This window comes from Astatotilapia calliptera, chromosome 13 (genome assembly GCF_900246225.1).
Source record: "Astatotilapia calliptera chromosome 13, fAstCal1.2, whole genome shotgun sequence".
Lineage (NCBI taxonomy): Eukaryota > Metazoa > Chordata > Actinopteri > Cichliformes > Cichlidae > Astatotilapia > Astatotilapia calliptera.
The window spans coordinates 14545691-14559931 of NC_039314.1; the positions used below are offsets into that span (position 1 = coordinate 14545691).

Below are 14241 nucleotides of genomic sequence, written 5' to 3' on the forward strand. Positions count from 1 at the left end.
GGTGGGACCAGAGATATGTGGAGCAAATATATAGTGGACAGTGAGATGAACCCATTGTTGCAGACAGCTGTGAGGTTTTACTGCTTAAGATGGAGGTGATGGATTTACAGGGCATGATAGATGAGCCACTGAGGGAGAGGTACCAGGACGATTTACAGGGAAACCACTGAAAGGTCACTGAACAGAAACAGAGGAAGTCCCTCACACATTTTATCTGACAGGCTTCCAGGAAGGTTGTTTGCTGGATATGTCTGCAGAGTTCGTCTTTAGTCATTTCTTTTAGAACAAAGGCATTTACTCAGGTTTGTTCAAAACATTAGGGCATAAAGTTTATAATGCAATAAGTGCTTTAATCCTATAGGCATGAAATAAATCTCTCATAAGACACCGTGTAGTCCTGTGAAAAAACCCACGATTTATTAGCAGCAGTAACTTGAAATAATAATTTTCTGTATGATTTTATCCACGTCTCACATCGCTGTGGAGGAATTTTGTCCCACTCTTCTTTACAGCTTTGATTTGTTTAATTTAATTTGTGGACATTCATTAGTACACAGTTCTCTTAAGTTTCCGCCACAGTATTATACATTGGCTGTTTGCTTGGGAGCACTGTCCTGTTGTATGCACCCAATTTTGGCCAAGCTTTATCTGTCAGAGGGATTGCCTCACAATTGACTCTAAATTACTTTGTTATTCAGGGGAATTCATGGTCTACACAGAGACTGCAAATTGTCCAGGTCCTCTGTCTAAAAAAATAAACCCCAATCATCACTGCTTCACCACTGCGTTTCACAGTTGGCATGAGGTAGTCGTGCTAATATGCTGTGTTTGATTTTCACCAGGCTTCTTCACTTTGGTCTTGTCTGTTCAAAAGACATTGTTCCAGAAGTTCTGTGCTTTGCTCTGTACTTTGCTTACCTAAGGCGCACTGCCATGTCCTTTTTGGACAGAACAGGCTTTAAACTGACAGCCCTACCAAACAAGCCATACTTATTCAGTCTTCTTGTAATGTACTGTCATAAGGTTTAACATTTATCATGTTAACTGATGCCTGAACAGTCTGAGATGCCACTCTTGGGTTTTCTTTAAGTATTGCTGTGAATTTGCTGGAACGTCCACTCCTGGAGAAATTGTAGCACTGTGCTACAAACACACACCTAAATGCTCCAGAGCAGCAAAGTACCCCTGACTTTATAGAGGTGCTCACACTTGCTGATAATCACTCAATCATATGATTGGCAGGATCAGGCTCCAGTGTGTGTATGTGTGTGTGCGCGTGTGTGTAGTTCAACAGAAGAAGTGTAGCGGCTTGACCATTTATAATGCAAAAATATTCGAAATTACCATCTTCTGTTTTTTTCTTGCTACCGTTTAAAGTATGCAAAAGTCCACGAGAGGGCCTTTATAGCACAAGCAATTTAAAAGTGTGACAGCTGTGAGCCCTTGTGGCGTTATTGCGTGCACATGCTAAATTCTGGAGTCTATGAAAGCAAAAAACTGGTACTGTAAAAAGAGTCCTGCCAGCTCTGTTGCACTGCTGTTATCGATCCTCTGGGAAACAGAGAACAAGACCGAAGGTTCCACCTCATCAGTCTCACTTCCTCTGCCTTCACCCAGTCACTCAGATGAAACAGAAAACAGCCGCCTGAATGTGTGTGTGTGTGTGTGTGTGTGTGTGTGTGTGTGTGTGTGTGTGTGTGTGTGTGTGTGTGTGTGTGTGTGTGTGTGTGTGTGAAACCAATAAATCTCTGTTACGCACATCTCCTAACTGTTTCTACATCAGCACGCTTACCATTTTAGCCTTCGCAATAAAAGTGTAGCATCAGGTTTGAGTATGATAGAAAATATTCCACTTTCAGGTTTTATTGTGCTAAAACGTTTGAAAAGTATTTTCCTGCTGACATAAAAGTGCAAACGCAGTTCTATGCACACACCAAGGCTGCCGCACGAATAAAAGACCAGACAACTTCTAAGGAATTGCTAGTTTAGATATGAATGAGGGCAGTGCGTTTTTTTCCTTTGCTTTAGTTGGTTTTGTTGGCTGGCTGGCACATGGCTTGAGTACAAATGTTTTTACCAAGTCTGTTTCCTTAAAAAAAGAAGCTGTCAAGATGAAATGTCTTTTATATTTTTGTGCATCCCCTCGACCCCAAAAAGGATGAGCAGAGGAGAATGGATAGATGGATGGATGTTGAAATATGAAAAAAAAAAACCATGCAAAGGAATCTTCTATGATTGTTCCTTTCACAGGACTGGATGGACAAGACTTTGGCAAACTTATGTGCAATCTTACACCCTAAGTTTAAATCTGTGTGTGTGTGTGTGTGTGTGTGTGTGTGTGTGTGTGTGTGTGTGTGTGTGTGTGTGTGTGTGTGTTATTTCACACTCAGGATGAGCTTTGGCTTGTGTAAGGAGCTTTCCAAAAAGCACGGCTGACAGCGGCAGGGGATTAGCTCTCACCGAAGAAACATCCATGAAAAATGCGTGTGTGCGTCTGTGTCTGTTTCTGGGGAGTTTGTGTACGAGCGTGTGCTGTTTGGCATTAGGAATGTGTCACCGTAAAACAACAAGAGATTTCTGTATTCTTTAAACAGCTGGATGCATCAACCTGCCAGCTCTGCTTATCAGTACTGCCTGTTTCATACACAGTCAGCTGCAGGTCAGTTGAAATGCTGCAGAGTCCAAGCAGTTGCTTCAGACTGGCTGTTGTAATTGGACCTGTACAGGATGATAACAGCAGAGATATAACTTGATAAACTGGATGGAAGGCTTCCACACTTTACAGTATGTTGCAATTAAATTGATGCACCAAGCTGGCCAGGAGATAGAGACACAAGTAGGCAGCAGACAGAACCGAAACAGACAGATGAGCATTAGATCCCCGTGTTGGTTTCTAACTCGACTACTGCGTGCTAATGGCTAAGTAGAAAAAAGTGAAAATTAAAGAAGGAACATAAGGCCATCAGCCGACAAAAGCTGAGCTGGGATTTTTTGCAGCCCTACTGCTGTGCAAAAATCTGGGAAGTCTTCGCATGATGGGAAGCAGCTCCCAGCAGAGACTGCAAGCCTGCACTCGTAGCACGGGTAATATGAGATCAACTTTTAAAACTTCTATGCAACTTTTTGCCCCACAAAAAAAAAAATCATTTTGATGGCTGACATACAACACAAGTTAATCTAATACAGATGTAGCCTGTATATGCTACAAATACAAAGCTGAAGATTATAAATGACTGAATTAATAACTAGGATGTAAAAATAAAGAAATAGTTTGTTGTGAAGTGTGCAGGAGGAACTGAGTAGTCTCCCATCCTGAGCAGGTCTGGTTGTACGGCTTCTTTGTATTGCTGCCAGTTAGCAGCAGGGTGAACGGACTTTGGACGGTTTTCCATGAAGAAGCAGGAGTCAGCTACTTTTGAATCTTGGTCCAGATGTGCCGGTACACAGACACACTATAGTATTTATCAGTTATTTACTCTACGGGTATAACTTCCTGTTTACTGTGAACTGTTTGTCAAGGATTTGCACTAGAAACACTAATTTTTCAGAAAGTTGTCAATTGCAAGAAACAGCCAAATACACCAGCACTAATGTGTCATATTTACCCTTTTATAATACAAATATTGCATTATTTACAGTTTCCACAAAAGAGATTTTATATTACGCAGTAAGTAAACATAAATAAAATTCACTATGATGGGTTTCAGGGCTGTCAAAATTGGCAACAAAATCATATTTTTAATCTTTAATTGTTTTATTTTACATCCATTAAGTTAGCTCATGTATTTAATTGCTTTACTCTTAGTATTAACTATTATTTATTTATAAAAAAACTTCCAGGAAAGGTTAGAGCCAGATAACTGTTTTGAGTTTACACCTTTTACCTTCAGTTCGTCAGCTTATGTTCTCTAATTAAAGCCAGCTAAATTATTCACTGCTCTCTCTCTGTGTGTGTCTTTACTCCTGCTGAGATGTGTCTGAAGACTGGAGCAGTGAGAGCTGCATTAGGTGTGCACCACACAGTTGTTCAAAGTTGACCAACACAGTATGTGCTGTTGCAGGATAGCACTCAGTTAACAAGCCAGAAACTTTGCCTCTATCTCATTTTTTAATATTTTTATTATATTTTTTTTTCTTTTTTTTTTTTGCCTGTCCCGTTTGGCTCTTTTGCCATCAGAATTGTTGTCTAAAGGCAAAGAAAGATGCCCAATGGATTTACTTTACCAAACTGACCATCCCAGCCTTGCCATAATGGTCCATTTGATTCACCTTTTATTGTTTATTTTATTTTCACTTACTGAATACGGGACAGACTTGACTGGGGGAAAGAAGGGGAGAAAGAAAGAGGGAAAGAGAAACAGCTGAGAAGAGGGACGGGGGAGAAGGGCAAAAGACAAAAACCAACAGAATGAGCAGAAAAAGAAAAAAAGAAAAAAAAATGCATATATCAATCACCTGGATCACCTGCTGAGAAAGAAAAAAGAAAACAAGCAGAAGAGAACAAGAGTAATAGAATAAACAACATCACAATGATATATGGGAATATGACAGTAAATACTAAATATTAAACATTATTGTGCAGCACATAAGATCAACAGAACACAGTGTGCTTTGAGGTAGGAGCCAAAAAGGGTGTAGTTTGTGGGTGTGATCACCCGTGTGTACACCTGTGAGCATGGACGCGTTTGTTTTTTGTTTTTTAAAAGGTTCCTTCATGTAATGATCTGCTAGAGGGTGTGGGGGGGCCACAGCCCCGTCCTCCAGGGCATGAAGCAGGTATGGAGGAGATCAAAACTCCAGACATCCAGAGGCCCCCAGAACACAAGAGACCAAGGAAGACCAACAGAGGGGCAGCTGCGCCACTGTCCCAGAAAGAGCTGAGGAGAGTCCCAGATGGGGGCTCACTCAGCAGCCGCGGAGCAGAAGCCAGGGGGAGTTGCAGTGACGCGCCCGTGAGCTCCGCCGGCAGCCAGCCGTGCCTGAGTGACCGAGCCCCAGGCCGAGAGGCCGGGGGCACCCCACCTCTGAAGTGGCCTGAGCAAGCCCCAGGCTCCAGGCCCCAATAAGCGGCCGCCAAGGAGTGAGCCGGTGTGTACCCGGACGCCCACCCCTGGACACAAAGAACCACCAACGCACCGATGTCTGAGGGAGTCCGCCACTGGCAGGGGAAGTGGTGGTAGGGGGAGATAGGCCTCCAAACCTTGGAGGGCCTGAGATGTCCCCAGAGAGGTGGCGCCTGACACCCAACCTGACATATAGACACAGAAATACAGGCACACACATATACAAACATCCATTCCCACCCTCATGCTCTCATATACACTTACTCCACACTCAACCAACGTGGAGACAGACATAAAGAGACGTTGTACACACGATCACACTCCCCAAGCGTACTCTACAAACCGGGTCTAGGTACCCTTGCCCCTGGAGGGGGGAACTGCCCCCAGACCCAGGTGGTGTTACCCTTTTCCCTGCGGTGGGGGGAGGCAGACCGCCCCGACTCCGCAGCAGCAGGGAGGCCCCACACTCCAGACCGCAGTCGGACGGCCAACTCCTCCTCCTAGCCCCCCCGCTCCAGCAGGTCGCAGAGAAAGCATTTTTTAATATTTTTATTATATATTTTAACGTGTTTTTCACAATTAAATGTCTGTCTTTTTAAATATTAATTAGTTCCTATAATCAAATCTAGAATATTAATCAACAGTACTACTTTGAGTGGTTTGGGCTTGCAAAACTTCTATTAAAGAACTCATAACTGACATAAAAACTACCTTAAAGGCTTTTTTAAGGCTATTTTCCAGTAAATATAAAGCATACTGACAGATCCAGATAAGATTCTATGTGTGTAAAGATACACTGAAAGTAAAAAGTAAACAAAGAAACGTCACTAATTACCTACTTGGAACCCACAAGTGAAAACCAAGTGCAGTAGAGTGTATTTCACTTGATGTGAGCTGTCAGTATGGTTATAATATATACTTATTCTCTGACCAATGACACTGCCTGAACTTTAACTGCCCATTTAATATTGTTTCCATTCACATCACCCACTAGGTTTGCATGGCCTTTGCTTTCTGGGCGCTTTGTTTTGATATATTTCGACCTCTGGCTTGCTTTAATGTGTGTTTATGCTGATGTTGCCGTAGGCCCCAGAGGTATGATGGTGAGGTCTGGGACAATCCATTTAGCCTACTCACCCCGGTAATTATTTAGCGTCAGAGAACACAGACACAAAATAGACTAATGCACATTTAAAAGGGAAAGGCTCAGAGAGAGGGTGGCAACGACAGTTGGAGATTACAGTGCTTATTGTAAGATAAATCCCATGCAAATGGTTGACTTGTCGACCTGCTAATAGGCCAGGCTTGCTATATGCATGCATGTGTAATAGCCCCATCAATGTGTGTGTGCATCCTCTCACCGCTTGAGGCGAGGAAAAGGTTAATTCAGGATTCATCGGTTGGCTCTCGTCTCACATGCCCCCTCTGTCACACTTGAACACACACACACTCAGAGGTAGGCTCATGCCTTGGGCTCTTTTCATCTCCCCCAAAGGTATTTGTCCTTGTCTTCCCTTACACCTTTCACCCGAAAATCAGACAAACAGGCAGACTTTGTATGCAGACACACACACACGTACACACAAGCTTACGCATACACCGCCCTGGGTGTTGCTGTCCGTTAACTTAATAAGGTAAGGGTGAGTTTTATTTATTTGATTTTTATTTTTTTAGGGTGGTGGTTTGTGTTGGGGGATGGGGTTAGCCGGATCATGCGTGAACCATGACTCACATCGCTGCTCCCTTTGCAACTGCCACTGCTGAACTGTATACCTGACATGCAAAAACACACACACGCATCCAAAGCGTGCCAAGGTGACCTTCACATCCTCACCAACACCTCCCTCGGACACACAGGCTCGTGCACTGCTTCTGCCCTCTTTCGCACACACATTCTCATCCCCATATATCTTACATCCCACATGTGTGGCCCTGGGAGAGATTATTGGATTAGTCTATTTATTAACGACCCCATCCACTCACAGACCGTGACCTTTATTTGTACCCCTTCCCCAGCTTCACCTTCTAGTGTCCTGCTGCTTTTCTTGGCTCTGTCATCTTTCCAGCCTTCATCGTTCTATTCCTCACCATGTAACACCTTGCTCATACACTGGACTAATAAAAGTATGGCAGGGCTTTTTTCAAGAATAGTCATCACCACTAAAATGTTTTCTTGACTGGATAAAATTGATTCAATCATAATAAATATTTTTTTGTTAGGTAAACGTTAAAAAGAAACAGAAAAGCGCTTACAAATTTACTATGTCAAAAGCACTCAATGTAAAAGTTGAAGGCATTATGCAAAAGGGAGGAACATGTTGGGTGTTTGTGTATTCACTACACACTCAGCAGATCCCTCGACCATGTTGCTCTATAGAAACCGCCAAGGGACATTTTCCAAACAATATGATAAATAACCTGGTAATTAATGGAAGCTGGGACCTGCAAGTTCAAACATATTATTGAGCAAACATAACATACAGACCTGAATTTAAACACAATTACAATTTCCTCACATTTACCCAGGGAAAATTTCAAACCATAATATAAATCCTAGAAACCATTCACAGCCTTTACTTTACTTAATTATTTTATGGAAAATAAAGCTCCCTGAATCAGTTATTACACTGCCCTTTATGAAATTGCTTTATACTTACAAGAAATAAATAAAGTATGCCACTGGCTTTCAAGCATCAGGGGAAAAAGCTCCTTGAGTAAAAAATATATATGTACCTCTCTCACCATAAGATGTGATAGAATTGCTCAAACATGCTATAGTGTGTATTAATTATTTTTTGTACAGGCATGACTTCCCTTTGAAGTGATTGTGAAATGTTTGGCACGGCTTTGCGCACTGCATGCACACATTTTTTAATTTTTAATTTTTTAATTTTTTTAAAAGGCTGCACTCCATATTGCATTATTAAACAACTGGAGACATGCCCTTCACATGGCAACCACAAGAAAACTGTGAAATAGGATGTTTTGACCTTGTGCATCACTGAAAATGGTGCTAGCAATATTATTGTGCGTTCATATGAAAACCAACTGTAAAAGCTGAAGGACATGGGGTGGAAATTTATTGTGGATTTGCTGTAGTACATATTTGTGCCACCAGGTGGAGCCTGTCACTGTTGATGGAGTTAAAAGGTGTACCTGCTGACAGGTTGTAAATAGTAAAACACGTGAGTCTTCCTGCTAGTGAAGAAAAAAAACATCGTCCGCTTAACTGTACCAGTCTAATGATTTATTTAACACAAAGATTTTTAAAAAAAATCTGGTAGCTTTGTCGTTTAGCCAACTACCTGAGGCTGAAGCTAACAACCAATGAACTTATGCGATAGCAAGGTGAGTTCGTCTGTCCCTCCACAGAATGATTGGTCAGATGTTAGCAAAATGGCATTTGTACTGGATTTGACTTTTTAATGAATTGTGATTCTCATTAGTTTGTGCAATGCAGCCAACCAACAATAAAACGTATCACTGTCTTTCTGTACTTGACACATTAAAATAACCTGTAACCTGTGATGTATCATCAGCCGGATAAACATTGTCATCATTAACGGTAATAATGCTCTGGATCAAGAAAGAATGTTAAACATATGCTGATGGAACCTCCTAAAATATGAAGATTGCTTGAATAAATATCAGTCCACATCTGAGTGGTCGCAAGAATCAATAAATGTAAACTAATTAGAATCAACCGTAAACTGTAAACCTGATGTTAAATGAAGAAGGGATGCTACACAGTGGTGAGCATGGTCCTTTGAGACGTGTTCCTGCCATCAAATTCAAAATGGGTATTATTTATTTATTCAGAATAAATTGTTTATGCTGTATTTAAACGGCTGCATTTTGTTTTGTTCAGTGTCCCAAGTGCTTGTATTGGGATTTGTAGAATGGTCAAAACAAAAATCTCTGGATAAAATTATTTGTTTAGATAATTACTTTGTGTATCAATAACACCTTTTGTGTATGATGTTTACATATTTATGTAGAATGTACAAAGAATTTGGATTCAGGCCCTTTTTTTCTATCAGCTTACATCATTCTGTTGACTTTCTTTGACCCCTTCTTCTACCCCACAGTGTTTTCGCTCTGCCCCTCCCACCTTGTTGCCCTCCCGCCCCTCCTTGCTGCTACCTGTCCCCTCAGAGAGAACAATACAAGCTACCAGAGTCGTGCCCTCCACTCTTCAGAGAATCTAACGTGCTAGATGAGTCCTGACAGACCAGACAGGGTGTAGAGGCCACTGTTTTAACAGCCATTACCGGAATAGGTGCTGACAGCTATGGTGCCCATGAATCCTCTCTCTTTCTCTCACTCCATTTCAGCTGGCAACGTGTGTGTGTGTTTCTGTGTGAGCGGAGGAGATGCTGGGTGGGTGGGGACAACAGCCCAATTAGGACAGGAATGACAGTTTAACAAGGACTGAGCTGAAAATGGTGGAATTTGTTGTGGTTTTCGGGGGACACGTTGTCAGACTCAGACTGATACAGACGTATGAAGCCAAACATCTCATTTTCACTTGACTTTTATCTCAGTTTGTAGAAGTTTAGCTCATACTGGAGAGAAAACCTCTCAAAACAGCATCATGAAAGTTAAAAGGCACCTCAAACTGACGTGAGAAACAATTACACAACAGCGTTGCCGAGATGAAGGAAGTGTTGCGCATTATTGTTGAGATTTCTGCTATGACATTTAGAAAAGTGAAATACCAAGCACTCATTTCATTTTCTCAATATCAGCTGTGGGATTTCTCAAGAATCGAGTCCTTTGAACACCCTGCCCTAAAAATGCCTACTCAGTTAGGTGTGTGTTGCGTGGCGTGATCTTCAATCCGATTTATCTCCTTGTTTTAATTAAATGCGGCATGTTTGCCACCACACTTGCTTTGTTTCGTGGCGATAAAGCCGCAGAATGCAGCCGCAGCAGCCGTCATCATGAAAAACAATCAGCGGTTCAAGATAAAGGCTAAATCCACAGTAATTACCGCACCTTAAACATGAGGGTTTATGCTCGTATCTTTCCTCTTTGTTTCAATTTGGAGTATAGCCAGATAGAAGGCTGCTGTAATTATGAGAAGATTGTGAAACCGGATTATTGGTTAATGCTTTACATAAAGTCGAGCTGTCACTCCCGGTAAAAGGGAATTCTTTTCAGTGCAGCAGATAATACGATATAATAACAGCAATCCAAGGTTACAATGTCTCGTTATATTACAAATGACGACTGCGCTATATGAAAAACGGCACGAGACGCGGATTTACAGGTAAATTAAATTGCTTCCACGGGACCAAACATATCAGACACTAAAATATCTTTCGCCCCATGGGCTTGATATTCCCTGTGGTTAAAGAGCCCTGTCTTGTCGGATCTGCCTATGTCAGAGACAGAACACGACTAACAAATTCTTTTCTGTGTTTTGTTTTCAGCCTGAAGCAACACCAGCAGTAAGTCAGAGAGACAGGCCACTCTGGAAAGAAGAAGTGATGAAGACAGAGATTATTGGAATAAACAACTTCCGAAAAGAGGACTTGTCTTAGTATGCGAGAGTATGCGAAAGTCGTGCAGTGCAACTTCAGTATGCGTGTGTTTGTGTATATAGCCTATATGTGTGTCATAGGCACTTATGCACACATCTGCAGTACGAGTGCGTGGGTCATTGTGAGTGTGTTAATTTCTATCTTTAATCAAAAAATAATATATCTTTGAGATCTATTCAGCACCTTCAACGAGCTCTAAACACCGGCGTCCGTCAGAAGACCTGCGGCTGTGTATTGCCATGTAATTCCAGTGTGAACCACAATCCTGAAATTGAAATGATGTCAGCGCATTGCTCGGAGTGGTGAAAACCATGACAATGATCGTCACAGAACAGCAGTTACAGTAACCATGTAACTAGCAGTCCCCCGCCCCCAAGTGCTCTGACCGTGAACCAAGTCTGACCAGAATCTTGTGTTTCAACGTGTATTTAATATGCAGTGATGCTGACGGTGCCGTGAGCGCGGCTCACTTTCAGACCACTTGAGACCTACTCAGGCCCAGACTTTCAAGGACAAGAAACTTCCCGATGACCTCAGCCATTGCAGATTGCATGAATTTCCATAACTTCAAAAAGCTGTTGGTTTGAATCTAGTGTTGTCTACCAATTGCGGATGTGCCACTTTGAAACTCATTTTCACATATGCCAAAATAATCAAAACCTGAAGATTAAAAGGGAGAGAAAAGTAGCAAAGAAACTATTGAACTTCTGCTCTGAAGAGGGTCTGTGCAACTCTGTGAATCATTTACTGCTCAAAACATTCCCATAGCACTAAATACTGATGTCAGATGCAGTCTGGAGGTGATAAAAAAAAATCTTTCTGAGAAGGGCAACATGTACAGTGGGGCAAAAAAGTATTTAGTCAGCCACCGATTGTGCAAGTTCCCCCACTTAAAATGATGACAGAGGTCAGTAATTTGCACCAGAGGTACACGTCAACTGTGAGAGACAGAATGTGAAAAAAAAATCCATGAATCCACATGATAGGATTTGTAAAGAATTTATTCGTAAATCAGGGTGGAAAATAAGTATTTGGTCACCTCAAACAAGGAAAATCTCTGGCTCTCACAGACCTGTAACGTCTTCTGTAAGAAGCTTTTCCGTCCCCCACTCGTTACCTGTATGAATGGCACCTGTTTGAACTCATCATCTGTATAAAAGACACCTGTCCACAGCCTCAAACAGTCAGACTCCAAACTCCGCCATGGCCAAGACCAAAGAGCTTTCGAAGGACACCAGGAAAAGTATTGTAGACCTGCACCAGACTGGGAAGAGTGAATCTACAATAGGCAAGCAGCTTGGTGTGAAAAAATCAACTGTGGGAGCAATCATCAGAAAATGGAAGACATACAAGACCGCTGATAATCTCCCTCGATCTGGGGCTCCACGCAAGATCTCATCCCGTGGGGTCAAAATGATCATGAGAACGGTGAGCAAAGATCCCAGAACCACACGGGGGGACCTGGTGAATGACCTGCAGAGAGCTGGGACCAAAGTAACAAAGGTCACCATCAGTAACACACTACAACGGCAGGGAATCAAATCCCGCAGTGCCAGACCTGTTCCGCTGCTGAAGCCAGTGCATGTCCAGGCTCGTCTGAAGTTTGCCAGAGAGCACATGGATGATACAGCAGAGGATTGGGAGAATGTCATGTGGTCAGATGAAACCAAAGTAGAACTTTTTGGTATAAACTCAACTCGTCGTGTTTGGAGGAAGAAGAATACTGAGTTGCATCCCAAGAACACCATACCTACTGTGAAGCATGGGGGTGGAAACATCATGCTATGGGGCTGTTTTTCTGCCAAGGGGACAGGACGACTGATCCGTGTTAAGGACAGAATGAATGGGGTCATGTATCGTGAGATTTTGAGCCAAAACCTCCTTCCATCAGTGAGAACTTTGAAGATGAAACGAGGCTGGGTCTTCCAACACGACAATGATCCAAAACACACCGCCCGGGCAACAAAGGAGTGGCTCCGTAAGAAGCATTTGAAAGTCCTGGAGTGGCCTAGCCAGTCTCCAGACCTCAACCCCATAGAAAATCTGTGGCGGGAGTTGAAAGTCCGTGTTGCTCGGCGACAGCCCCAAAACATCTCTGCTCTCGAGAAGATCTGCATGGAGGAATGGGCCAAAATACCAGCTACTGTGTGTGCAAACCTGGTAAAGACCTATAGTAAACGTTTGACCTCTGTTATTGCCAACAAAGGTTATGTTACAAAGTATTGAGTTGTATTTTTGTTATTGACCAAATACTTATTTTCCACCCTGATTTACGAATAAATTCTTTACAAATCCTACCATGTGGATTCATGGATTTTTTTTTCACATTCTGTCTCTCACAGTTGAAGTGTACCTCTGGTGCAAATTACTGACCTCTGTCATCATTTTAGGTGGGGGAACTTGCACAATCGGTGGCTGACTAAATACTTTTTTGCCCCACTAGATATGTTTTTTATTTTTCTGTTACTGCCAGAATGAAGAAACTTCACACTTATGTAGCAGCCACTGTACAATACAACTGGGGTGTAATTCAATGCATGCAAAGTGTAGAACATTGCATTCACTTGCCTTCTTGAAACCTACTTCTCGCGCATTTTGGTAATAGCGCTGCTTTGTAGTGATAGCTAGGTAATGAATTAATGCACATGCTTGTACCTGAACAAAGAAATCACCTTTTAGTGCTGAACTGCCTTCATCTCAACATCTTACCAATTCATCAAAAAAATAAAGAGGAGAGCCTTTTTAGATATTAGTCCAGTAACCACTGCACAACAACCTCATTCGTAAGTGTCTTCAGGCTGAAAAGTGTATTTAAACAATGGTCTGTAGCACCACAAGAAGACGTGCTCCACTTTCCCATGCTGGCACATCACATTGGCTATGAGCAGGGGAAAAGACTGAGAAATACAGCAGTCAATGCAAAGCTACCCTCTGTTTGTTCTTGTTGGTCATCTGTAAACACATTAAAAGGTTGTTGCTTTTCTATTTTGCTTATTTCGCGGTGAAGAGAGTGAACTACATATTACTTGATTAGAAACTATTTTTCTTCTGCAGATATATGGTTGAGATATATGGTTTTTATGCAATCGTGCTAATAGTAACAACCATACAATGTGGGTTTGAAGTGAAATAGTTCAACAAAGCAAAAAAAGCGGTTTGTGTAAATAAAGCAGTAGCGACAGGTGAAGTTCGTGTTTTTAGTAGTACAGGATTTTTGTATTCATAGTGTTTATCTCCACTGAGCCACAGATGATAAGCGAAATGTTTCTTATATTATTGAAAAATACAAATATGTTGGCACTGGGATGAGAGTCTTTTGTTGGGTCATGTTTTTCATAGATAAACATAAGTGAAAATAAAGTAATGGTGACTCAAAGAGTCGGCGATGATGGACCAAAACTCTGTGTTTGGAAGCCAGTGAGTCATCACATTCATTTAGAGGGATTCTGATAGCCGTCATTTTCGTGAGGAAAACTGCAGTCGCTATAAAGACAGTCCCTGCAGAGAAACATCTGAAATGCCAGTGGATTCCTAAAGCTGCCAAAACAACAAAGTGGGACTACAAACCGCTGGATATTTTTATACCATAACAAAACCACAAAAACAAGAAGTCTGTTTCTTGCTTGTCGATG

General features: G+C 42.0%; 1 protein-coding gene across 1 annotated transcript in view; it reads left to right on the plus strand.

The window, feature by feature from the left end:
- The window catches only part of LOC113034742 (zinc finger matrin-type protein 4), a 66899-nt gene extending 55448 nt beyond the window's left edge, over positions 1-11451 (plus strand). The window contains exon 7 of the mRNA XM_026189715.1: positions 10499-11451. Within this exon, the coding sequence (XP_026045500.1) occupies positions 10499-10520 (22 nt within the window). The 3' untranslated portion in view covers positions 10521-11451. The remainder of the gene's footprint in view (positions 1-10498) is intronic.
- The last annotated feature ends 2790 nt before the right edge of the window (positions 11452-14241 follow it).